This window comes from Capricornis sumatraensis, chromosome 7, assembly GCF_032405125.1.
Source record: "Capricornis sumatraensis isolate serow.1 chromosome 7, serow.2, whole genome shotgun sequence".
NCBI lineage: Eukaryota > Metazoa > Chordata > Mammalia > Artiodactyla > Bovidae > Capricornis > Capricornis sumatraensis.
This window is the reverse complement of record NC_091075.1, coordinates 48,541,936-48,569,810: the sequence shown is the minus strand read 5'-3', so window position 1 is coordinate 48,569,810 and position 27,875 is coordinate 48,541,936. Positions and strand designations below refer to the sequence as shown.

The following is a 27,875-nucleotide window of genomic DNA, read 5'->3' as shown; positions in this document are numbered from 1 at the left end:
GCATAAACAACCAATGCCTAGAAAATATAATGTGAGATAGCAAAGATTTTCACAGTGGGTACTATGAGAGTCTAGAAGGGCCCTTAACCTCACCTGGGGATCCAGGGAAAGGTTCCTGAAGACGATCATGCCTGAGCTGAACCTGGAGGGCAGCCAGGTGAAGAAAGGCTGAGTGGGCTACTGCAATCACAGGACCAGGAGAGATCACGAGGCAGGAAGCAGCATACTGCTTCTGTGAGAGTATGCCCGTGTAAAGAATTACTAATTTGATATTTTGTGATTTTTTAAAAAGTAAAATAGGAAATTGTGAGAAATGAAGCTAGGAGTTAGACTGAGAAGGGGCCAGAGTCAAGAGGGACCTTCTTATGCTTGCTGAGAGGCTTGGATATTGCTTATAAAGAAATGTGGAGCCATTAGGAAAACTTTAGGAGAAAAATGACAAATTTCAGATTTTCCTTTTAGATATATAACTCAGACAGCACTGCGAAAAACAGAACAAGGCTAGAAAAGCCTGGAGGAAGGGAAACCAGTTAGGTGTCTCAGTTCAGTTCAGTTCAGTTCAGTAGCTCAGTCGTGTCCGACTCTTTGCGACCCCATGAACCGCAGCACACTAGGCCTCCCTGTCCATCACCAACTCATGGAGTCCACCCAAACCCATGTCCATTGAGTCAGTGACACCATCCAACCATCTCATCCTCTGTCGTTCCCTTCTCCTCCTGCTCTCAACCTTTCCCAGCATCAGGGTCTTTTCCAACGACTCAGCTCTTCGCATCAGGTGGCCAAAGTATTGGAGTTTCAGATTCAACATCAGTCCTCACAATGAACACCCAGGACTGATCTCCTTTAGGATGGACTGGTTGGATCTCCTTGAAGAGAAAGGGACCCTCAAGAGTCTTCTCCAACACCACAGTTCAAAAGCATCAATTCTTCGGCGCTCAGCTTTTCTTTATAGTCCAACTCTCACATCCATACATGACCACTGGAAAAACCATAGCCTTGACTAGACAGACCTTTGTTGACAAAGTAATGTCTCTGCTTTTCAATATGCTGTCTAGGTTGGTCATAACTTTCCTTCCAAGGAGTAAGCGTCTTTTAATTTCATGGCTGCAGTCACCATCTGCAGTGATTTGGGAGCCCAGAAAAATAAAGTCAGCCATTGTTTCCACTGTTTCCCCATCTATTTCCCATGAAGTGATGGCACCAGATGCCATGATCTTCGTTTTCTGAATGTTGAGCTTTAAGCCAACTTTTTCACTTTCCTCTTTCACTTTCATCAAGAGGCTCTTTAGTTCCTCTTCACTTTCTGCCATAAGGGTGGTGTCATCTGCATATCTGAGGTTCTTGATATTTCTCCCAGCAACCTTGACTCCAGCTGGTGCTTCCTCCAGCCCAGCGTTTCTCATGATGGACTCTGCATCTGCTGCTGCTGCTGCTAAGTCACTTCAGTTGTGTCCAACTCTGTGTGACCTCATAGACAGCAGCCCACCAGGCTCCCCCGTCCCTGGGATTCTCAAGGCAAGAACACTGGAGTGGGTTGCCATTTCCTTCTCCAATGCAGGAAAGTGAAAAGTGAAAGTGAAGTCGCTTAGCCTTGTCCAACTCTTAGTGACCCCATGGACTGTAGCTCACCAGGCTCCTCCATCCATGGGATTTTCCAGGCAAGAGCACTGGAGAGGGGTGCCACTGCCTTCTCCGACTCTGCACCTAAAGGCTGAATGAGGGCAAGGTAGTAGTTATGATGATGCCACGAGGGTCCCAAATGGGTTTTCAAGATAAAATTGGAATATCCTCATGATTTGCTGGAGGAAGAGGATCCAAGACTGAAAAGAATCATGATGACTACCAGATGTTAGGCCTTGAATGACTGGCAAGCACACTTAACTGAGAAATAGTTCAGTATTTGGGTTTTTGTTGTTGTTGTTCTGTTTTTTTTAAATTTAATTTTGTTTTTCTTTTATAAATATGAAAATTAATTTACTTCAGCTAAAGACATGTTAAGTTTGAGTTACATAATGTAGAAGTCAGAACTGAATTGACAAATACAAGAGCAATTAACAAACAGAAGCAAGAGAGCAGATAAGAAGTCCTAGGAAAATGTGTGAAAAGAAGAGCTGCACAGGGGGAAAAAAGAGCAGCAGAATGAGGGTGAGGTGGGCCACTGGAACTCCAGTGCTCAAGGAGGGGCAGAGGAGGATGGCCTGGGACAGAAGTGGGACCGCACACTGAGAGGTACAAGGAGACAGCCTTGTGCTTTCTTGGCACTGTCTGTGAGTTTCATGTCGGTTGGTCAATAAGGAAGCCAAGCACAGCTTGTAACTTGCATTTGTTGAGCACAAACCTCACATCCAGGACTGTGCTGTTTCACACAGCGTATCTCCTTTAATCTGTTACCCTGGAGAAATGCATAACTTACCCAAGGTCATAGGGTGAGCTGAAAGAACTGGGATCTGAACCCAGGTCTACAGGATTACAAAGCCCATGTTCTTAACTCTGCTGGAGTACAAGAACTTCTTCAGGATGCCACTTTATATTATCATAATAAGGACTGCTATATAGTGCTTTTCCAAGGAGCATATCTTTAAAACTAAGAATTTCAAAAGGAGTCATTATACATTTTGATCACTTTAATCAAAATACACATTTTTGGAGTTACATTTCTTGAAATATTTTTTATTTCATAAATACTACACTTGTCAAGAGGCTTCCCTCCTATCTCCGTCGGTAAAGAATCTGCCTGCAATGCAGGAAACCTGGGTTTGATTCCTGGGTGGGGAAGATCCTCTGGAGAAGGAAATGGCAACCCACTCCAGTATTCTCACCTGGAGAATCCCATAGACAGAGGAGCCTGGCAGGCTACAGTCCACGGGATCTCAAGAGTCACACACGACCACCACCGCCACCACCACAGTTGTCAAACCATGAGAACAACAAAGTGCAACACACGGCAATCCACTCATTAGGGCCCTGCTCCAATAAAGCCCCAGGAAGGTACTGGACAGATGAGTTAGTGTCCTTCAGAGGAAAGCTAAATGACCTGCACTTAGACACCTGAGTCTTAGCTTGCTCACAAATACTACTACTGGTCTCAACGGAAATCAGAAAGGATGTGCACAGTTCAGCACACACCTAGCACAAATATGGAAAAATTCATTAGAATAGTTATTTTACAGAAAGTTTATTTTAGATGATAAATTATTGTTCATTTAAAGATAGAGAATAATAAAGTCACATTCCTATTATAAAAAGTTGTAATTTTCCTATTTCCCACTAGAGGAAGCAATAACATTACTCTTACCATTTGGTGGATAAAAGACAGCATATTCTTCTAGTCCCAGTTTTCCTGTAAGAGAAAAAACACAGAGTTCCAGTATTGTTAAATAAAATAGAAAAAACTTTAAAAATTAACCAGTTTTGTGAATATACAAATAATTAATGGAATTTTAAAAACTACTATAGTACAACCTCCTTTCATTTCATGATAAGAAATTAATCTGAAAATATGCCAGCCAATCTTTTGGTATCAGCAAATCCTTTTATCAATGAAGGTTAATAATGAAAACTTAAGTACAAGGTAAGTGATGCAAATAATTTAAAAAACAAATGTTTTCAAGCTTCTTAAGCACTTAAGAAGAGCAGCATCTATTTGTAAGCACAGAATTGTTGTATTAATTATAAGTAATTCTATTTTTGCATTAAAGTAAGTCTAAGCTTTGTAATACCTCATTAGTTTATCACTTTTATGGAATGGGCAGAAGAGTTTAAATTAAATATCTATCACTGGACAGTGGTCATATTTTCTGAGTCCTTAAACAATTAATATGGTCTAAAGTGTAAAAGTTGCTTAGTCACGTCCAACTCTTTGGGACTCTATGGACCATAGCCCGCCAGGTTCCTCTGTCCATGGGATTCTCTAGGCAAGAATACTGGAGTGGGTTGCTATTCCCCTCTCTAGGGGATCTTCCTGACCCAGGGATCAAATCTGGGTCTCCTGCACTGCAGGCAGATTCTTTACTGTCTGGGTCACTGAATAAATATTTGAAATCAAGATTGTCTCAGAAAATTAAAGTATATTCACTATAATTAAATGTTTAAAGGAGTTAAAACATTTTTTTCTTCAAAACATTTAAAGGTCTAAGGTTTTCCCCACCTTCCACTGAAGTGTGAAAAAGTAGGTAATGTTTATCTCGACAGTTTTTCCAACACTGTTGTGTCTACTGAAAAGACATATGCATTTTTGCATTTGACTTTAAGGCAAGATTTTAATTGAAACAATTTTTGTATTTCTTGTTGGGAATGGTGGCAGAGAAAAAATGGAGAACTGGACGAGCAGTTTAGGTTAAGGTGGAGACAAGGACTGATCTTGTGAGTAAGAAGAAAATGAAATGATAGATAGATGGTAGGTAGATAGGTTTCTGGAGGGAGGGATGATAGAGAATACCTGCTGAGTGCTCAATACTGGGCTAGGTGCCAAGAGGCAAACAGCGCAGATGTGAAATATGGTCCTCAAATCACAGGGCGTATACTCCAGACTAAAACAGGGAACATTAAGATATGTTTGCTGAATTTTCTGGCACAGGCTTTAAGTGCTTTAGAGGTTTAGAGGAGAGGGAAATTGATGAGAGATTAGTGAACTTGGTGAGTAAGAGATAACAGAGAATGTATAATTGGTCTCTGCCCCTTGTTGCTGGCACAGAGCTGCTGAAATCCTTGATATTTCCTAGGTTTGATAAGAGCACTAGGAGCATCTCTTATGCTAGTATTTGTCTTTGATGCTGTCCCTGATACAAGGCTTCTGAAACCCTTGTCAGTTCCTAAATGAAACTAGCATTAAGAGTATCTTTGTTCTATTGGAGTGACCTGAGTGGGCTCCTGAATGGGGGCTTGTCACCAGAAAGACCAAGCCATGGTTAGAAGCTTGGAATTTTCAGCCTCACCCCCCATACTCTAGAAGGACTGGCAATGGTATTTAATAATTGATAATGCCTGTGTGGGCTTCCCTGGTAGCTCAGATGGTAAAGAATCCACCTGCAATGTGGGAGACCTGGGTTTGATCCCTGGGTTGGGAAGATCTCCTGAAGAAGGGAATGGATACCCACTCCAGTATTCTTGCCTGGAAGATTTCATGGACAGAGGAGCCTGGCAGGCTATAGTGCATCGGGTCGCAAAGAGTCAGACACGACTAAGTGACTTTCAAAAAATGTGAGGAAGACTCAAACCCCAACAGTAGGGGGTTCGAAGAGCTTTCAGGTGGGCAAACAGGTCAACACTGGGACGATAACACACCCCAATTCCACAGGGACAGAAACTCCTGTGTTCATGACCCTCCCAGAGCTAGCTCTATGTATCTCTTCATCTGGTTGTTCATTTGTATTCTTTATCATATCCTTTAACAAGCTGATAAATACAAGTACATGCTTCCCTGAGCTCTGTGGGCCACCCTAGAAAATTAATCAAACCCAAAGTGGGGTTGGTTGGAACCTCCAACCTATAGCCAGTTGGTCAGAAGCACAGGCAACAACCTATGGGATCTGACACCATCTCTAGGTAGACAGTATTAGAATTGAGTTAAACCGTAGGATACCCAGGTGATGCCAAGACTTGCTTGTTATTGTGGGGCAAAACTCCCACAAACATGTAAACAAAAGTGTCAGAAGTGAAGTGTTTTGTGTGAGTAGTAAACACACTACTGGGAAACACAGTAGGAAAGAACTGGGTTTTTCCCTACATAGAAGGAAATAATCTCAGTTTTTCTGATACTGTGAGATATAGACTAGTTCTTCAAGAACCTATAATTTTGGGGGTGAAGGAAAAGGAGTCCTTCCATGTGTAGGGAATATATAGAGATTTAGAATGAATATGCGGTAATGTGGAATAAACAGGGAGCCAAAGTTAGGTAGGTTAAGACAGGGCCTTAAAATCCTGGCTGAATTTAGAGGTGAGTCCATTAGATAATCAAGTTCTACAATCAGTTTTTCAGCAGATGATGTAAAAGAAGCAAACAAGCAAACCAAATGTTTCTACCAATTCCGAGCAGAAGCAATGCAACTGAGAGAGCCCCCAGGTTCAAGGGGAGCCTGATCCCAGCCCTGGGAATGTGGGCCTGTCTTAGGGTAGGGGTTGTGGTAATCAGGCAGACAGTCGGACTTAGGAGATACAGGCAAACAGCTTCCTTCTTTATGGGAACAGCAGAAAAACCACACACAATAGGTTCATAAGCTTTCAGTGCTGGGCGTTCAGTACTTAATAAAAATGAGAAATCAGGGGAAAGTCTTTCGGCTGACCGTTGGCTCAGCTGTCAGGTGACGACAGCAGCATACTGAACTAGCATTCTCTTGTAGGCAGCTAGGGACAGAGATAAGAAAGCACTAACTAGAAATCAGAATGCTAATTGCATATAAATTATATCAAACTTTTAAGTGTGGGGTAACACTGAGAGAAGGAATAAAGAAGGCAAAAAAAAGCAGAAAAAGCAAATTCAAATGATAAAGTCTTAGCGGGAAGGGGGATAAAAGTCAACATATATGCCAAAAACTGCAACAGAGGATAATGCAAACAGGAAAAATAAAGACGGTAACTTTAAACGCTGTTTTGGGGATCCACTTTCCTGCGATTTGTGATAAGTTGCTTGGGAGTAAAAGGATGGTTACAATAACTTGAGAGATATCTTTTTAAATAATTTACAATAAAAATTTTGAAAACACAATATATGATATAAAATGAACAGTCCTGGTATGATTATGTAAGTGCTAAAGAATACTTCCTTTAATTAAGAAAAGTTTACCTCTTATGTATGATTTCGGTGGTGAAGCACTGTTGTATGCAAAATGACTCAATACAGATGTATCTCTGGAAAAACAAAGTAATACCTGGGTACAACATTGGAAAAAAAAACAATTAAGCACTGTTTTATAACAGGTAATTCATTGCTATGTGTGCTTAGGAGGTACTGAGGTAGACAGACTTCCTCGAGGTCAGTACAGTACCTGCCAATGGGAAGAGTGCCCTCTACTGGTACACCTATGGTGAGTGTTAAGATAACCAAGTGTGACGGGCCAAGTTCATCCAAAGGTTTCTCACTGTTAAGTTACCTAAACCTTGAACAACAGGAGAAAATGCTAGCTGCTACATACCAGTTGATTCTGTATTACCCAGTTGATTAGTGTATTTTCTACCTGGAAAAAAGAACAACTGAGAGAAATTCAATAAGATAAAGAATGTAGAGGGGGAACCCCTGGTAACTCTAGTGGCATACAGCAGTTTGGAAAGTGCAGGAAACTGGAACCAGGCTCATTGCTGGGATGCGGCTGCTGGCAGTGGGCATGTCAGAGGTGGGGGAAGGCAACTCAAGTATCTAGAAGAGGCTAGCAGCAGTAGAACAAGTGGCGGCCCAACATACGTTAGAAGCTGGCTGTCCTGACCACTCTACCTGGAGGTGAAAACAGGTAGGACAGACAGTCAAAATCAAAGATGACCAGTAAGAGGATCTGAACTGTGGATTTCAGCTTGGAATTCTGGCACAGGGGACCAATCCCCAGGAAGAGGACTGAAGTGAAGTGAAGTGAAGTTGCTCAGCCGTGTCCGACTCTTTGCGACCCCATAGACTGTAGCGTACCAGGCTCCTCTTTCCATGGGATCTTCCAGGCAACAATACTGGAGTGGACTGCCATTTCCTTCTCCAGGGGATCTTCCCAACCCAGGGCTCGAATCCAGGTCCCCGGCATTGTAGACAGATGCTTTACCGTCTGAGCCACCAGGGACGTCCAGGAAGAGGATTAGTGATAGGAAATCTGGGTCCTGGTATTGAAAGATGTGGGATTCAAAAAACGTCACTGAGAAAAGAATTTGGGAGTAACAGAAAAGGCAGATGCCACAAAGTAGGGTTGGACTAGCAGCAGGACCGAATGGAGAGAGGAACCATGGTTTCAAGGCACAAGGAAGGGGCCCAGCTTTAGAAACAGGATAGATATGGAGACTGGGCATCAGTCAGGCCCAAAGGCAAAACATATACTGACCACTGCCACTAATTTATTCTTATTGTAAAAGACTACACGAGCAATACATGTTCATGACAGAAATCAGAAAAAGTTAGATATACAAATAGTCAAAGAAAGAAAAAACACCTACAACCCCACCAATGTTAATATTTTAATGTGTATCCTTTCAGATTGTTCTTATACATACACATATACATTTTCACACAAAATAGGATAATGCATAGTATCCTATACTCTATTTCAATATTATAAGTATTTTCTACCCACATTTTTAACATTGCAGAATATTCCACTATGCAGATGAATAATATATAACCTTTTATTGTTGAACATTTAATTATTTCTACTTTTACCCAGCTATAAACAATGCTGCAGTGGACTTCTTTATAGCTAAATATTTATGTACACCTTTATTTAAATTTCTAAAACTGGACTAGCTGTCTGGTCAAAGTGATGGGCATTTTAAATCTAAAGCTCTTCACACACATAGCAAAGCTGCCTTTCAGAAAGATTTTGCTTTTGTTTTTAACACGGACAGCAATAAGATAGTACATATTTTCTCTTTCTCTCATCAAAATGGTTTATTATCATCTTATAGGTTAAAAAAATATGGCACCATGCTTTAGTTACTAATGAGGTTGACCAGTTTTCCATTTGCATTTCTTTCATTATTTTCCAGTTCATCATCTTCGTCCATTTTAAAATGGATGTTTTGTAAATTATTGATTTGTTTAAATTTTTACATATTAAGGACACTAACCTATGGTCAAATTATATGTTATAAATGGCTCTGCTCAATGATTTGTTAATTATCTTTGACACAGTTATTTTTAATTTTTATATGCTCAAATCTACCAATACTTTCATCCTTGGACAGTCTCTTCCCTCATTTATAATAGTCTACTATACATATTCCCCTAAACTATGAAGTAAATGGTGTTTATCATCAAATATTTCTGGCTCTTTCTCTTTGAGAACATATGTCAGCTTATATTTTTTGTCCACTTTGGTGTTAGGTGCGGCCATGAGATTTGCTCTTTACTCAATGAAATTGGTATGCGTCATTTCAAAGTTTCCAAATGGAAGCTCTAAGAACCAGAGTAGTTAACCAGGGTCCCACTTTCCCTCTGCACAGAAACCATCAGTGTCCCAGACAGTGGTTATGCCGTTAACCTGGGTCCTAGAGTGAGGATGACAGAACTACTTCCCCACCCTATCTGGGGTTAATATGACCATGAGCAAGAAATAAACCTCTGTTGTCTTAAGTTGCTGAGATTTTTGGATTTACATGTTGCCACAGTATCCCAGGTGGCTCAGTGGTAAAGAATCTGCCTGCCAGTGCAGGAGACCTGGGTTCGATCCCTGGGTTGGGAAGATTGCCTGGAGAAGGAAATGGCAACTCACTCCAGTATTCTTGCCCGGGAAATCCCATGTACAGAGGAGACTGGTGAGTTACAGCCCATGGGGTCACAAAGAGCCGGTCATGACTCTGTGACTAACCAAACAACAACCAACAGTATAATCTAGTGCCTCCTGACAAAATCAGGAAATTTTGTTTAGCAATTTGATAAAATCATTTGGTAGTAAAATCATTAGCTCATCTGAAATTTATGTTGAAACTAAATTGCTGGAGTCCAAAATATAGCCCCACCACTTACTAGATGTGTGATAGCAGGGAAGTTACTGGACTTCTTAGAGTCTCAGTTTCCTCTATGTCATACATATACAATATTAATATCTACTTCAAAGTCTACTGTAGGACTTAATTAATATACATAAAGTGCTTAAAGCAGTGCCTAACACATGGTGAGTAAGTATTATTACAATGTTAGCTGCAGTCATTACTACTACTGCTACTACTTTTAATTTTATTCCATATTCTATAGTTTTCCCCCCAGTATATTTAATTTTAGGTTTGTTTTTATTTCTATGGCTTAAGACCACCATGCTTCTTCACTGTGAAATTTTGTTTATGCTCATTTCTGGAAAATTCTCAGCCATTATCTTTTCGAAACATGCCTCTCTAGTTCTCTAGTCACTCCTACCTGACTCCTACAGATCGAAGGTTGACCAACACTTATTCAACCTGCTGCAACTCTTAATCAGTTTCACCCCTCTGTGCTCTGGTGCTTGGGATATGACAAAAGGAAACAGACAGATAAACAAAATCTCCCTTAAAGAGCCTGATTGGGGCAGGGGTGTGGGGGGGGAGATAAATAGCAAACGTTGTAAGTAATTACATTATATAACATATTGGTTGGTGAGTGCTACAGGAACAAAGTAAAGGGGGGATCAGTTCAGTTCAGTTCAGTCGCTCAGTCATGTCCGACTCTTTGAGACCCCATGAATCGCAGCACGCCAGGCCTCCCTGTCCATCACCAGCTCCCAGAGTTCACTCAGACTCACATTCATCAAGTCAGTGATGCCATCCAGCCATCTCATCCTTGGTTGTCCCCTTCCTCTCCTGCCCCCAATCCCTCCCGGCATCAAAGTCTTTTCCAATGAGTCAACTCTTCGCATGAGGTGGCCAAAGTATTGGAGTTTCAGGTTTAGCACCATTCCTTCCAAAGAAATCCCAGGATTGATAAGAAAGGGCAATTGCCATATTAAAGAGAACAATCAGGGTGAGCTTCATTGAGAAGGTAACATCTGATGGAAGACCTGAAAGAACTTGAGGACATTAACATCTAGATATCAGGGGGAAGAGCATGCCAGGCAGAAAAGCCAATAATGGCAGCAGTGCTAAGGCCGAAGTGTGCCTGATGTGCTGGAGAAAACCAAGCGTGGCTGGAGCAGATGAGTGGAAAGAGATATGTGAGAGAGGAAGAGAGGCCAAATTATGCCAGGCATTGTCAGGATCTTGGCTTTTATTGGGAGTGAAGTTCAGCTCCACTGCAAAGTTTTCAGCAGAATAATGAAATGATCTAACTTACCTTATAAGGATTCCTCTAGTAACTATGAAGAGAACTGGCCGTGGGGGGGTGGGGGGTGCGGTGGGGGGTCGGGGGAGGCAAGGGCAGAGGCAGGGAAGCCCTGCAGAAGATTATGACAATGATGGGGACTAAGATGCTGGCAGTCTGCAGTGGCCACTAGGTCACGCGGCCCAGACCCTCTTTAGGAACAGAGGACTTATGTTGCCTGGCTCTTCACTTTACATTATATATACCAAATTATTATTTCTCATATTTAAGAGAATAAATGATTTCAATATTTTATTTGGTAAACAGGTATTTAACTGAATTATAATTCTAATGGTTTTCAGTTAATTCCTATATTTGATAATTATTTTGTATCCTTTCTGGTATCTATAACTTTATTTTTCTTATTCAAGGAAAGGTACTCTTTTTCCAGAGCCTCTGGAAGAAACACAGACAGCCCTGATAACAGCTTGATTTTAGCCCACTAAAGCTCATTTCAAAAAACTTCCAATCTTCAGACAGAACTGTAGGAGAATATATTTGTTTTGTTTTAAGCCACTAAATTTATGTTAATTTGCTATAGCAGCACCAATCAGCTAATACAACTAATATAACTAATAAAATTATACAATTAATGTAACAATAAATAACTACTAATAAACTAATACAAATAAAATAAATAAATACAAATAAATAATGCAAAAGGAAGTATACTTACAAATATCCTTCTATCATTGCCTAGAGGGAAGACAGTTCCTAAAGAAATGTTTGTATTAACTTTCTCTTTGAAACTGGTGGGAACATAGTAACGTTAGGAGAAGTTCTGTGCTTAAATAGATACCCCTCAAATCCCTATTGCCTTAGAGAAGACAAGGTATCTGAAACTGCTCTTGAGAGAACATCAGTGACTGCAGCGTGACTCTGATAAGCCAGAGACGGGATGTTACACATTCTGTACTGACGTGCAACCCCAGCACGTACGCAGCGAGCTGCCAACTCCTATCTTAACCTGAGCTGTTTTAACTTCTGAGATCCAATTTTGTATCTGTAATGAAGTTACAGTTCAACTGTAAATTTGCTAGAAATGTTGTGACTGTATGAAGATGACAGTTTCAATCAAATTAAAAAATTCAACTTTGATTACTCACTAATTAAGTAACAATTGAACTTTATGTGGATGAGATTACATATGCAATGATTTACTTCATTTAGAAAAGCTGGGAGTGTAAGCATAAGCTGCATGTGTAAGTCTGAACTACAGTTTTATAGCAGAATTACACCTAACAGTTCTACATACAGCTGCAAAAGATCTACATGGACTAGAGCTTTCTTTAGTTTTTGAAAAGACATTTATAACTAATGTTTCTGAGAAATAAGTTATTAATGTAATAAAAAGCATATAAGAAATGATGTACGTCTGTTGGAAAAATCAGTTTAACTTACAATTATGGCACAATTTTAAAATTTGTGGTGCGTCTTGTATTTTTATCCAAACTAATCTGGAGAATTTTCAAATGATAAAATTTCAAGAATCACTTTTTGAAGCCCTCTGCCCTAATTTAAATTTTCATAAACCAAAGAGCAATTAGGCTTACAAGGCTTTGAAATGGAATAGACCTAGCCTGGGTCCTGGTAGCTATAAGGTATAGTTTGAGCTCTGAGCCTCTGCTTCTTCATCTATAAAACAGAAATAAGGCTACCTGTTGTAAGAACTGGCTATAAAATACATAAAGCATCTAGAGCAGTTCTTGGCACCTAATAAGCACTCTCTAAGTAAATGATCAAGATAGTGCTGATAATCTCACTTCCAATCAGAGAATACTGGGAGAAAAATAAACAGACTTCTGGTTTAGTTTCATGCTTGGCTAAGGACTCTCATCCTCTTATCACATTCTTACAGAGAAAAATACACTTTAAAAATCCTTCTCTGACCTGTTCCCTTGATTTCTAATGTTATTAATTCTTCCTGTGTTTCTGATCTTAACTTCTATGCATGCTAAGTCACTTTAGTTGTGTCCAACTCTTTGCGACCCTATGGATCATAGCCTATCAGGCTCCTCTGTCCATGGGATTCTCCGGGCAAGAATACTGGAGTGGACTGCCATGCCCTCCTCCAGGGCATCTTCCTGACGCAGGGATCAAACCCACATCTCTTGAGTCTCCTGCACTGGCAGGAGAGTTCTTTACCACTAGTGCCATCTTGGAAGCCCAATACTTAGAACTATCCAAAGCCTGCAGACTCAGTCATTCTTGATTCTTCCTTCTCGCTCAACATGCATATTTAGCCAGTCACCAAAATCCTCCTGACTCTACCTTTGACAGTTTCTTTCTTCTTTCCTCTCTCCCTCCCTGCCTTCTTTCCTTCTCCTTCTCTTCATCCCTCCCTCCCTCCTTCAAGTATTTACTTGAACATCTACTATGTGGCACGCATGGTTCTAAAGACTGAGAATGAAATGAATGAAAAAAAAATCCCAAATCCCTGTCCTTACGGTGTTTATGCTTTTGTGAAGGGAGATAGAGGAGAAAAAGTGAAATATATTGTATGTTATTTGGTGGTAAGTGCTACAGAGGAAAATAATGCAGACAAGAGGGATAATGCATGCTCACATGTATATATTAGTAAAAGTTTGATGTGTATTTTAATCAGGAACTTAAAAGTGGTCAGGAAATGGATCTGGGGTAATAATAAGAGTTTGGGCCAAATAACAGCTCCCTGGGACTAGGTGCACAAGCCTGGAGTTGAAGGGAGAGGTCCAAAAAGACCAAAAAGACAAGACAAACATAAATTTGGGAGGTGTCAGTGTATAGTATTTAAAGTCATGAGAATAAATGTATGGTATTTAAAGTCATGAGAATAAACGAGATCACCAATGGCAAGAACAGGGGGAAAAAAGAGGTTCAATGGCTTATCTTGGGGTACTCCAGGGTAAGACAGGAAAATAAAGAGAAACCAGCAAAGGTGAATGAGAGTGCCAGCTAGTAAGATAGAAGGAAACCTGAGAGCATGATATCCTAGAAGCCAATGAAGAGAGAGAATCCAAGAGAGGGTGTGATTGGGTGACCAAACAGATAAAGTAAGGTGAGAAATGGGAAATGATCACTGGATTCAGCAACATGAAATAAGTTTAGTGGGATAGGTTGGAAGAGAAAAAGACTCATTAAGGAAGGTTCAAGAGAGAACAGGAGGATAAGACTTAGAAACAATATCTACAGATTTAAAAAAAAGAACTTTCACCAACTCAGGGAATAGGGGAATGGTGCATTAGCTGAATGCGATGAAGAATCAGGGAAGATTTTTGTTTCACTTTTTTTTGCTTTTTTTCTCAGATGAGAGAAATAATAGCACATTTGTATAGTGAGAAGAGCGATCCGATAGAGACAGGAAAACTGACGATGGAAAAACTAACAATTTCATTGCTTTTGAGTACCAAGGGGAAATGAGCTTCAGTGTCCAAATGCAAGGATTGGTTTTGTTATAAATAAAGCATGGATAATGTATCCATAATAAGAGAAAGGGAGCTGAGTATATTGGTGCAGATGCAGGTACGAGGAATACAGGTGGTGGTAGAAGTATGTGTGTGTGTGTCTTTGGGGGGTTGTTCTCAGAGCTTTTATTTTTTTCAGAAACAGGACTCAGAGTCATTAGCTGAGACAGAAGAGGTGGAGATTTGAAGAGAGGGGAGGTATGAGAAGTCTTCTAGGAGAATGGATGAAAATTTGACTAGGGAAATGAAGTAGAAATGCCAAAGAAAAGTAAGGACTTTCTTGAGGTTCTTGTTCATGAATTTAAATAAAAGTTATCATGGTTGCATGTTTTTCTCCAGCCACTTTCAAATGCACACTGTAGCCACAGAATCGGTGGATAGCCGTACTTAACCAGGATTAAGGTTTTGCCAGGTGATTACTACTAGAAAGCAGGAGAAGGGCAAGCGAGTTGAACATGCATTGAAGATGAAGTGATTATAATGGTAAGTCATGGTACTGATGGAGAAGGCAATGGCACCCCACTCCAGTACTATTGCCTGGAAAATCCCATGGCTGGAGGAGCCTGGTGGGCTGCAGTCCATGGGGTCGCTAGGAGTCAGACACGACTGGGCGACCTCACTTTCACTTTTCACTTTCATGCATTGGAGAAGGAAATGGCAACCCACTCCAGTGTTCTTGCCTGGAGAATCCCAGGGATGGGGGAGCCTGGTGGGCTGCCGTCTATGGGGTCGCACAGAGTCGGACATGACAGAAACGACTTAGCAGCAGCATGGTACTGACATGTCTCACATTTGTTCTCTGTTCACACAGGCCTCGTTCTACCTCAAGCGCTTGTGAAGGCTAGCCTGAACTGCCAGAGCTGTTCACCACCATGCGAAGCTAATCTCTCCTCATTAATCACCCCATATGGCACATGCTTATTTTTGCTTTTTCCATTCTCCTAACTCTTTGTCTTTTAAGAACCAGACATTTCCTCAGAGGAAAAAAAATACCAAATGATTTCATTTACATGTGGAATCTTAAAAAAAACAACCCACAAATGGACAAACAAAACAGCAATAGATTCATAGATACACAGCCAGGGGTGGGGGGGCTGAACAAAATAGGTGAAGAGGATTAAGAGGAACAAGATTCCAGTTATAAAAGAAATAAATCATGAGGATGTAATGTACAGCACAGGGAATACAGTCAACAATAACTGGAATAACTCTGTATAGTGACAGTTACTAGACTTATTATGGTGATCAATTTGTAATGTATATAAATGTCAAGTCACTATATTGTATATCTAAAAATAATTAATATGTCAACCACACTTCTATAAAAAGTTAAAAAAATTTTAAGATAAAGGAAAAAGAACCAGACATTTCTTATAACATTTCTATTCTAAAGCCACCACTAAGCTGAACTACTCCCAGAATTTATTTCCCCTTTAATTGTATTTGCATGGAACATTGCATAAACCTCTATCAGAACATTTATCAAATTATAACTGTATATTTGCCTTTCCCTCATTTTTCACTAAAATGTGAGCTTAATAAACATTTTCTTATGCAGTGCCTGTAACAGAACAGACACTCCATAATTTGACATGAATACATGAACACATGAATAAAGGACATCTGATTGCACCTGGGCCTTTCTTAAACTCCATTCAATGGCATTAAAATATTTCTAACTATGCCATATCCTAGCTTCTCTGGTGGCTTGGTGGTAAAGAATCCACCTGGCAATGCAGGAGACGCGGGTTTGATTCTTGGATGAGGAAGACCCCCTGGAGAAGGAGACGGCAACCTACTCCAGCATTCTTGCCTGGGAAATCCCACAGACAGAGGATCCTGGTGGCCTACAGTCCATGGGGCTGCAAAAGGGTTAGGTATGACAGTGACTAAACAGCAGCAACAACAAAATGGCATATCCTAATATGTCAGTATTTCTACTAAGCATATGCTAGATAAGCCAAGCATATGGAGAATTTGTCAGAAAACAGAAAGAGTAATTCCTATGTCTTCTCTTTACATTCAAAAGTTCTCCCCTGTAAGTACTTTAACCAAGGAGGTGAAAGATCTGTACACTTAAAACTACAAGACTTTGATGAAAGAAGCAGAAGACACAAATGGAACAATATCCTATGTTCATGGATCAGAAGTTGCACTGTTAAAATGCCATATTACCCAAAGCCATCTACAGATTCAATGCAATTCCTATTAAAATTGCAATGGGCATTTTTCACAGAAATAGAAATTTGTGTAGAGCCACAAAAGAAAGTGTGTAGACAAAGCAATCTCAAAGAAGAATAACAAAGCATCATACTTCCCGATTTCAAGCTATGCTACACAGTTATAGTAATCAGAGCACTAAAGCACTGGCATAAAAGTAGACACAGGAACCAGTGGAACAGAATTGAGAGCCCAGAAACAAACCACACATATACAGTTAACTAATATTTAACAAGGGAGCCAAGAATATTCAGTGGAGAAAAGACAGTATCTTCAATAAATAGGGTTGGGAAAACCGGATAACCACATGCAGAAGAATGAAATTAGACTTGTACCTTATACCACTCACAAAAATGAACTTGAAATGGACTTAAGACTTTAAACATAAGACCTAAATTCCTAGACATAAAATTCCTAGAAGAAATCATAGAAAAAAGCTCCCTGACTTATGTCTTCATGGTAATTTCCTTTTATGATAGTGAAACACAAGGTAAAAAGCAAAAATAGATAAGTGAAACTATATCAAACTAAAAACCATTATAAAGCAAAAGAAACTAAAAACAAAATGAAAAGGCAACCTACAGGAAGGGAGAAAATATTTGCAAATATTATGTCTGATATGAGGCTAACAGCCAAAATTTATTAAGAATTTGACAATTCAATATCAAAAAACAAACAACCCAATTAAAAAGTGGGCTAAGGAAATTAATAGAAGTTTTCCAAATAAGACATACAAATGGCCAACAGGTACATGAAAAAGTATGCAACTTTACTAATCATCAGGGAAATGCAAATCAAAACCAGAATGTTATCACCTCATACCTGTTAAAATGGCTAACATAAAAAAAAAAAAGACAAGTGTTGGTGAGGGTACAGAGAAAAATGAGCCCTAGTGCACTGCTTGTAGGAATTCAAGTGAGTACAGCCACTAAGAAATCAAGTCTTAGAGGTTACTCAAACCTGCTCTTGACAGAGGGCTACCCTCTGAGTGGAGGCAGGAAGCCCCTGACTTCTGAAATTTTGCATCTACAACACAGAGCTGAGGAAAATGAGAAATACTGGTTACCTGAACCTTTTATGGGCTTCCCTGGTGGCTCAGATGATAAAGAATCTACCCGCAACGCAGCAGATCTGGGTTCGATCTCTGGGCTGGGAAGCTCCCCTGAAGGAGGGCATGGCAACCCACTCCAGTACTCTTGCCTGGAGAATCCCCATGGACAGAGAAGCCAGGCTATAGTCATGGGGTTGCAGAGGATCAGACACGACTGAGCGACTAAGCACAGCACAGAGCCTTCTATAGAGATGCTGCAGTCTTTGACTAGAAATGGTTTGAAAAAGGAACCCCATCTTCCTAGCCACACTCAGTTGAATTGAAGCTTCCATCATGATGATCTGGGGCTATGAGGAGGGAGAGAGTGCATCATGGCTCAAGTGCTACAGACTGATTTGAGACTTAGTCACTTCTCCTGAATAAATGTTTTCATTTGCTGACTTGACGTTTAATCTTAAAAGACAGTTTCCAGATACTTTAAATGTTGTTGTTGTTGTTGTTTTTGCTTTTTAAATAATTTTCACTGGTTTTGATTTTTCTAATAGGGATGGCTCTGTGGACCTCTTTATGCTACAATACCAAAAGCGATCATTTCTACTCAGTATTTCAGTTCAGAAACAAGAATTACTATATAAATGAAGCTTTAACTTTATTGTACATTCAAAATTTGACTGAGTACCAAAAAATAGGTATCAGGCTACATATTTGCTACATAAGTAAATAAACTTTAAGGTTTTTATATTGCCCAAATTTTAATTAATAACAATATGTTAAAGAATGGGATTTTAAGTCTTCAGTGTTTTTAAAATTTTAAAAATTAATGGCATATTTGAAATCATGGAAATTCCCTTAAAATTCTTTCCAAGGTTATTTCAAAGTTTAATTTTATAAATAAATTTTATAAAATCTTTTGGACTTTAGTTCTTGGAATATACAATTAATTAAACCTTCTAGAGAGATTCTTATTTAACTCTTAAACAGATACACAACTACAACCACTATTACCATCAGACACCTGCTAATTCAACATCTGGGACTGATTTACATTTAGTCAAGCAGAAACTGCCATGTGGAATCTCAATGTTTTTTCCATGACACATATTGACATTCACTCAAAATCATATTATCTATCTATCTATCTTATATCTATCTATGTGTTTGTGATCTTTAAAAAAAGAATATCATTTAAGCAATTCTATATAAATCACATATTTCCTAATTGTGATGTTTCTATGTTGTTTCTTTTTCATCAGGTACATCCAAACATCCACAGTATCACCATATGATGTGATCAAAGAGTATTCACAACTCTTCAAGCTGATTTCAAAGCACTTAATTATTTACTCAAGACCTTTAATAGAAAAGTATCATGTAAAAATGCTTTCTCTAAACATCTTGGGACAGCTGAAATATGAAGTAAGACACTCAATTTATGAATCTGTGCCTATACCTCTCCTGGTTGGAACAGATGAAGCTCTTATCCTCCCACCTAGTCCCTTGTAAGAACAGAAGTTAACCTGATCCCAAATTTGGAAAATTTAATTTGATAAAAAAGAAATATGGCGTGGATTTTAGGAGGATTCAGTTAACAATGGAGATATTTTCTACAGTAGCCTGAGTTAGAGAATTTAAAACAAGAACATTATATATTTTAATTTTTCAACTTACCTGATATAAATAATCTTCAAATACAAAATAATAATCATCATTGCTTGCTGTCAATTTCACATCCTATAATTAAAAGTAGAGAGCACTGAAAAGAACTTAAATGAGTATGTTTATAGTACTAAGACACAATGTAACATACAGAAATAATACTGAAAAGATTTTATTACTTCACATATGATTATAAGCTTCTCAATTAGATTTTATCACTGGGTTTATCAGAAATAAATTTATGAAGTTACTTGGCTGATATATGTGACACATTACTTGACTTCAGATTGTTTACACTTATTTGGGTTACATTAGTAATTTCTTCTTATTTATTTCAATTTTATCTCCTTTGAATCCAATATTTAGGTATCTTAAAATTAGAAAAGCATTTGCAATCACAATGTCCAAAAGCAGCCGTAAAAATCTGGCCTCAAATTACTGTTCAATTTGGTCCTCCATTGTTCAAGCCCACATTCATGCCATTCCATCAAAATACCAAAAATCTTTGATGTTTTTGTAATTATTCATGTGCAAGTCATCACTTGTTAGCAAACAAGACAAAGTTTATCTTCAATATCACCAGCAAGAAAACATACATGGTAGAAATATTGGAGAATGAGAAATACTGGTTACACATCCCAAAGAAATATTACAGAAATCTATGAAAATATTGCCCAACCTACAAAATTCAATTGGGCTATTGATCAAAACAGCAATTAGAGGAGGATAAAATGACTTGTGGATGACCCTGGAGATAGTGAATATGTGCCTAGCCTAGAAAAACTGAAAGACACAGATTAAGAGAAAAGAAAGGAGTCAGTCTAAGTCACAACATGGGCAGAAGTATAGATTATGCAATCTCAAGGATGATGATGTTGCCTCTAAGGGGTTTTCATTCCTGGGGATCAAAAGTTTTTACATAGTACAGTGGCTTATGGACCTCCAAAGCTTGTTCTATTCAACAGAATCTTATTCTTTGGTATTTAATTTTTATATTAGAGAAAATTTTCTCTTTTATGAAGAAAAGGTTGAGAAACACTGATATGAACTGTCAGATCACAGTAAGCAGTAGAAAATTGTAGATGGTGTGGATTCAAGACAAGTTTGTGAGAAAAAAATACAATCCAGAGAGAATCATTAGATATTTTAGCTTAGGGAGGGTTTGATGATGTTCTGTGCTTAAGCATTGCCTTGTTTCCTTCATTTCTTTAACCACTAAAATAATTCTAATTTTCAGTTAAATTAAAAAGGAATCTTTGCCAAAGGGATTTGTAATGAAACTTCAAATGATTATTTTTTTAATGCTCATTCCCTTAAGGGCTGACTTTAATAATATTTGGAGTTGTTCCAGTAAGATCAGCAGAGTTTAACTAACATAAGTAAACACTCATGCTGTGGATCGTCAGGACTGATTCTACCAAAACTGACATTCAGCTGTTCAGACACAAGCTGTTTACCTCTTTCTCATGACAGATTTGCTTTACTGATTCTAACTGAAATTCATGTTGGCAGCAAAGGGAACTCTCATGCTGGCACTCTTGGATTTTTTGAACTTCTCTTGTGAGTCTTCTCTCATTTGAACAGAGAGGAGATTAAAAGTCTTAAAGCCCAAAATATCTCTTCAGTTCAGTTGCCAAGTCGTGTCCGACTATTTGCGACCCCATGAATCGCAGCACGCCAGCCCTCCCTGTCCATCAACTACTCCCGGAGTTCACTCAAACTCACGTCCATTGAGTCGGTGATGCCATCCAGCCATCTCATCCTCTGTCGTCCCCTTCTCCTCCTGCCCCCAATCCCTCCCAGCATCAGAGTCTTTTCCAATGAGTCAACTCTTCACATGAGGTGGCCAAAGTTTCAGCTGGAGTTTCAGCTTTAGCATCATTCCTTCCAAAGAACACCCAGGGCTGATCTTTAGAATGGACTCGTTGGATCTCCCTGCAGTCCAAGGGACTCTCAAGTCTTCTCCAACACCATAGTTCAAAAGCATCCATTCTTCTCTCTTAAGCTGTTGCTAAAATAATCCCCTGCGTACAGTCATTTGACCTCAAAGTCGACAGCAGTACCTGTGATCCAAATCTATGTAAAAACTTCAAGAGGTTTTCAAAAGAGTCAAGACTTTTCATCAAAAGACTGCATCCTCTTAATTCCCCTCATCCTCCTCCCTGTAGAGCAGAGTGGTTAAAGGTACGGGTTGTGAAATCAGATTACCGAGATTCAAATCTTGGCTTTACTACTTAATACACGAATTTAAACAGACTTCTTTACTCCTTGTCTACCTTTGTTCCCTCGTCTGTAAGACAGCGAAGTAACAGTATTAATACTTCCTACTTTGCTATGATACATGTATCAATATGTGGCTGGTGAGTAAGGAAGTGATGTCAGTATAACATGAGAATTGTGTTGGTTCAAATGCAATTTTCTTTTAAAAAGAGAAGTCAGAACAGCAGAAGTAGGATTATATTCTTCAGCAGGAAAGGGCAAAGCCTTCTGCAGGCATGAGCCCTTTGCCTGTTTCCAAGAGAATGGAAATTTCAAGAGAATGGAAAATGAATGATTGCATGGGGTCCCTGTCTCTAGAGAGGCACACCCCCAGCCTTGCATATCTCTTAACTGCTGCACTTCCTCTTGTGCCCACCTGAACAGCAGCCCCAGTGGCTCTGTGCAACTGAATTATTTTAGCACTTAAACACTTTGTTATTTCTGTACATTTTTAATAATTCCTGCAGGAGCAGCATGCCTGAGCTGTCCAGTTCATCTCCCAATGATTGTTTCTGTTAGCACTTTGGCTATAAAGTTTCAAAAACTACCCCAACCCTATTTTTCCTATAAACCTTACTATTTTTAATGCATGATCTTGTAGAATGCAACTTTTTTTTCAGGAAAAAAAAAGAATTATCATTTATAGCCCAAATGCCAGTATCTACTCCCCTGGGGTAGCTGTCAGGATCAGATGCCAATCTATGTAAAGAGTCTGGAGCATTGCATGACACACAGTAAGCAATCATTAAACGCTAGCAGTCACTGTTTTTATTAACTTCTGTTATGTTCTACCCAGACAAATCTTTGGTTCTTCTTTCCCCTGTTTCTGAGGTCTGGAATAATATGCCCTTTCTCCTCTATCTTACAAGTTCTAAATCTAAAATCCAAGTCTTTTAAACAACCCAATTATGAATCCAGAATAAACCCTATACCATGCTTTTAGCATCTACATTTCAACTCTCAATAACAGATGCCTAGAAACAAAAACTCATTGAATCCCTATCATAAAACTTGAGATGTGTTTAACTCTATGTCTAGAAATCAAAAATTAAAAATAAGCTGTGACTTCAATATAATAAAATAAACAAGCAGCCCCTAAAGAATTGTGAGATAAATAAGATAAAGAAATCCATAATCTGATTTTTTCTTTTAGTAGATTTTCTGTATAGTTTGAGTGGAAAATTGGAATTTATAAGGACAAAAAATATCATTCACTTAATCAATAAATGGGAGGGTCAAGAAAGGATTGTGAAGACAGCTGCAAAGTGAAAGATAACATTGAATAGAAACTGCAGATTTTGAAGGTCAACCTTATTGTCCTAAGTATAATGATCATTTAAAATTATTTTTCAAGGTTAATATGTATCATCATAGATAGTGCAGTACCTACATGAAGAAGACTCTTGATAACTGCTTAATGTTAACGAAATGGAAAAACATAGCTTTACTTACTTTATAAATTAGACTGTCCACCAAAAGGTCATGTTGTATCACATTTGTCTTAAGCTGCTCATAATATAAAATGTCCTAGATTAAGAAAAACAAAAACATTAAAAGTCAATCATTTATAAAGTCAGCCTCTAACTTTAATAAGTAATGATCATTAATAGTATTATATACACTAAAAGAATAAGGGCTTTATTTTATTCATTACTAGAGTCTCCAGGCCTGGCTAATAGCTGATGATCAATAAACAGACTTAATCCCATCCCTTAAGATAAAATCTGGTACCTGGTAGGTATTTAATCAATGTTTGCTAAATTGATTTAACTGTAATTTAACTTTAATAGCAAATGTAGTATTTATTAAGTAATTATTAGGAACTGTTTTACCCAATATACATGTTAATCTGTTTAATCTCATATCAACAAAATAAACCTGTTCAATGATTATTATTCCCATTTACATTTGAGAAATTGAGGCCCAGAGAAAGAAGTTAACTTTCTGTTCAAGGCCACAAAGGTAGTAAGATTTGATTCCAAGAAACCCCTAGAACCTATATAAAAACCCAGAGTGACTACTCTATACTGCCTTTCTAATATCTAAATTATTATAAAAAAAAATTAAGCATACTAAATCATCCCTGGTAGTAAAAGCTATCATATAGCATATGAAAAAAAAATCAGGATTTTTTTTGAAAAAGATTTCTTTAATTATTCATTTTTAGTTCAAAATATAATGGTTGTAACTATACAGAATGCTATATAGCTAACTTGTACGTGATTTAAGCATAGGTTGGAAAAGTATGTAAATTTTTAAGAGATAATGTCAAACATTCTCATCTCATCTGGCTAATGGACAATGATAAAGGTTCAGGACTTTTAATGACATTGATCAATAGAATCAGTAGTGTACTTTAAATATGAGTCAAGGCTTTTAAAAATTAAATAAAAATTCAACTATAGCACCAGGAACTCTGCTCAATATTCTATAATAATCTAAGTGGGAAAAGAATTTGAAAATGAATAGATATATGTATATGATGCATAAGTGAATTACTTTGTACATCTGAAACTAACACTACATTGTTAATGAACAATATTCCAATATTAAATAAATTTTTTTAATTATAAAGAATTTAGTAAAATTTTAGCAAAAAAAATCAGTTAAAAAATAATATGGTACCATGATATTAGACAATCCAATTAACTCTAAATAGTGATAACGGGCTGAAAGTGAAGTGAAAGTGAAAGTTGCTCAGTCGTGTCCGACTCTTGGCGACCCCACGGACTATACACAGTCCATGGAACTCTTCAGGCCAGAATACTGGAGTGGGTAGCCTTTCCCTTCTCCAGGGGATCATCCCAACCCAGGGATCAAACCCAGGTCTCCCTGCATTGCAGGCAGATTCCTTACCACAAGGGAAGCCATTAAATAGAGAATAAGAAATGAGAATAAGAGAAGAAGGACAGGAAGGAGAGAAAAGGGGGGAAGGAAAAAGAAGAAAAGACAGAGGAAGAGAAACGGGGAGGAAGGATGTAAGATGCAATCCAGTTAAGGGACAGGCTAATAGTTGGTTAGGTGTTCATAATAAAGATTGAAAAAGGTCAAGATTAAGTGCGTAGTAGCTGCGTTAAAGAGAGATGGAAATACCTGACTACTTAAGCTGATCCCTGCGTTTCTCCGAATCCCTCCATCCATCCCTCGGGGACTCTAGCCCTGGTTTCCACCCCTATCCAAATACTGCTTGGCTCCCTCAGTACACCGCAGTCTGTGTGAGTTTTTCTGAAGACAGTCCCTCAGACAAGTAAGAGCTGTGGGGCAGGATCACGGGACAAACAAGAATATCTGATCCATGCAGCAGGCATGGCAGCGCGGTGTCCAAACCTATGTTTCCTGAAATACAATTTCTTTGTCTTAAAAAATGCCTGACACACAGTTCTCTGGTTTGAGTCAAAATGCTCATCACATAAAAATAATCTGGGGACTTGCTGGCTATTTTTAGTCATTTTAATTTTAATTAAAAGGCCTTATTTTGTTCTCATTCATGATGTTTTGATTTCTTACCTAAAGAAAAATTATTTTACTATTTTATTTACCTTCTACTATATTTATCAAATCTACCTCTCTAGCTAGGATAAAAGAACATTTTTAAAGATAGGAACAGTACTCAACTCAAACACCAATCCTGACAGCTGGCAAAGAGCATAATACTATAGTGTTTTCTAGTGAACGCAGCAGAAAAACTGTTTAGAGTTATGTCGCTTTTTAAAAATAAAAGGTTTAAAATTACAAACTGATACATGACCAGTAAAATAACTGAAACAATCCAGAACTGGATAAAGAAAATTAACACTCTTTTTTTCTTCCCTCCCACCATGCTGAAGAATCTAATGGTATTTATATTTGTATTAATAACATTATTTGTAACTTATATCCTTCCATACTTTTCTCCATGCTTATATAAATATATAATCATACTGAAGGGTTTTAGCTGTTGTTTGTTAATAGAAAATGGAATCATACTATACTTATTTTTCAGTTTCTAGTGATGTGTCATGGTCATCTCTCTTTTTTAAATAACTATCAACACATAAACTTTAATATTTTTAAGACTGTACTACAGATATGTCATGATTTATTTAACCATTTCCCTATAGATGGCTACTCAGGTTGTTTCTAGTTGTTTGTTACTACAAATACTACAATAAATATCCTCATGCACATATGCCTTTACTGAGCGACTTTCACTTTCACCATTTTAACTTTTCCATGGGTAAAAATAATGATTATCTTATTTTTATATTAATATAGACTTTCTTAAATACTAATAAAGTTGACTTTCTTTCATATGCTTATTGGCCATTTGAACTTTCACTTCCATGGTTTACATATTTTTCTGTTAGATTACATTTATTTCATTAATTTGTCAGATTCTTTATCTATACTGAGGATTAACATTTGTCATTTGTGTTACAAATACTTTTTCTTCAAATTAACATGTGTTGTTTTTGTTTATAGTATACATTGACAAATTTCTCTTTCTTGCTTGCCTTAGACAAGGCTCTCCTACATCACATATTTATGTAAATATTTTCCTAATTTTTCCTAAAATTGGTATATTTAATTTACATGCTTATAACCTACCTGGAATTTATTTTTATATTTTGTAAGCCAAAAGTCTGATTGTTTTCTTTCAGAAGGATGGTTATCAGCATCATGTATAAAATAAACCATGCATTTCCAATTGAAATAAAACTTCAACATTTCTCTATCAGAAATAGATTCAGTAGGCAGAAAATCCGTAAGGTCCAAGTTGAACTCAACAACACCACCAATAAACTGGATATGATGGACACCTATACACTACTTCATCCAACAACAGCAAAACACACATGATCCTCAAGCTCACATGGAACATTCACCAAGACAGAGCACATTCTGGGTCATAAAACATAGCTTTAACAAATTTAAAAGAATAGAAATCCTACAGTGTCTGCTCTCAGACCCACAGTGGAATTAAACTAGAAACCAATAACAGAAAGATAACTGGAAAATACCCAAATACACGGAGATTAAACAACATACACATGGGTCAAAGAAGAAATTTCAAGCAAAATTTTAAAGTATTTTGAACTAAATGAAAAGGTGACATCAAAATTTGGGGAATGCAGTAAAAGCAATGCTTAGATGGAATTTATAGAATTAAATGCAGGCATATATTAGAAAACAAGAAAGACCTAAAATAAACAAACTAAGTTTCTACCTTAGGAAATTAGGAAAAGAAGAGCAAATTAAACTGAAAGTAAGCAGAGGAAGAGAAATGATAAGAACAGAGAATAAAGAAATAAAATTGAAAACAGGAATCAATAGAAAAATATCACTGGAACCAAAAGTTGGTTCACTGAAAAGATCAAGAACAATGTCGAGCCTCTAGCTAAGCTAATTAAGAAAAAAAGAGAAAGACACAGATTACCCAAATCAGAAGTGAAAGATCCTTTGAACATTAAAAGGATAATAAAGGAATACTAGGAATACTTCCCTGCCCACAGACTTGATAACCTAAATGAAATGGATCAATTACTTGAATAAGATTTGCTGATAATTTGCTGAAATTCACACAAGAAACAATATGTATAGGCCTAGATTTGTTAAAGTAACTCATTTAATAATTAATAACCTTGCAAAACAGACAGTACAAAGCCCAGAGTGGCTCACTGGTGAATTCTACCAAGCATTTAAGGGAGAGATTCTGCCAGTCTTCTACAATCTCCTTCATAGGACAGAAGCAGAGGGAGTACCTTTTAATTCATCCCATTACCCTAAAAGCAGACAAAGACATTATAAGAAAACAATTTATAAAATAAAACAATCACCAATAATAGAATATTTAAAGAGAACTTTGTATAAGCTCTGGCAAATAGACATTTTTTTTTTTTTGCTCCATATTTCAATTTATTCACAACCGTGATTCTTCCTAGTCATTTCTTCCTGAACATTTCTGGGAATTCCCAAAGGATTTTCATATTTTGTTTTTCTTCTACTCACCTCAGGGCCTAGCTGCCCCAAAACTCTTCTGAGATGTACTAAACAGGCTCTGAAGATCAGAGAACAAGTGTGATTTATAGTAATTCTTTGCAAATTAAGAACAATCCCATATCTGTTCTTATATCTTGGCTATTTAAAATGCTATTTTGTATTATTATTATTAGATATGTTTGATTTACATATTTTTTACATTTAAGATTAAACCTTTACATTATTTTTTTAAAGTTTATTTATTTATTATTTTTTAATTTTTATTTTTACTTTATTTTACTTTACAATACGTATTGGTTTCGGCCTACATTGA

General features: G+C 37.7%; 1 protein-coding gene across 2 annotated transcripts in view; it reads right to left on the bottom strand.

Annotated features, from left to right (window-relative positions):
• The window catches only part of TBC1D19 (TBC1 domain family member 19), a 144,284-nt gene that overhangs the window by 35,729 nt on the left and 80,680 nt on the right, over window positions 1-27,875 (bottom strand). For both annotated transcript variants that reach the window (XM_068975259.1, XM_068975260.1), the window contains 4 exons: window positions 23,036-23,110; window positions 19,337-19,399; window positions 6,782-6,866; window positions 3,296-3,340 (listed from right to left, as the gene is read on the bottom strand). In XM_068975259.1, the coding sequence (XP_068831360.1) occupies window positions 3,296-3,340; window positions 6,782-6,866; window positions 19,337-19,399; window positions 23,036-23,110 (268 nt within the window). The remainder of the gene's footprint in view (window positions 1-3,295; window positions 3,341-6,781; window positions 6,867-19,336; window positions 19,400-23,035; window positions 23,111-27,875) is intronic.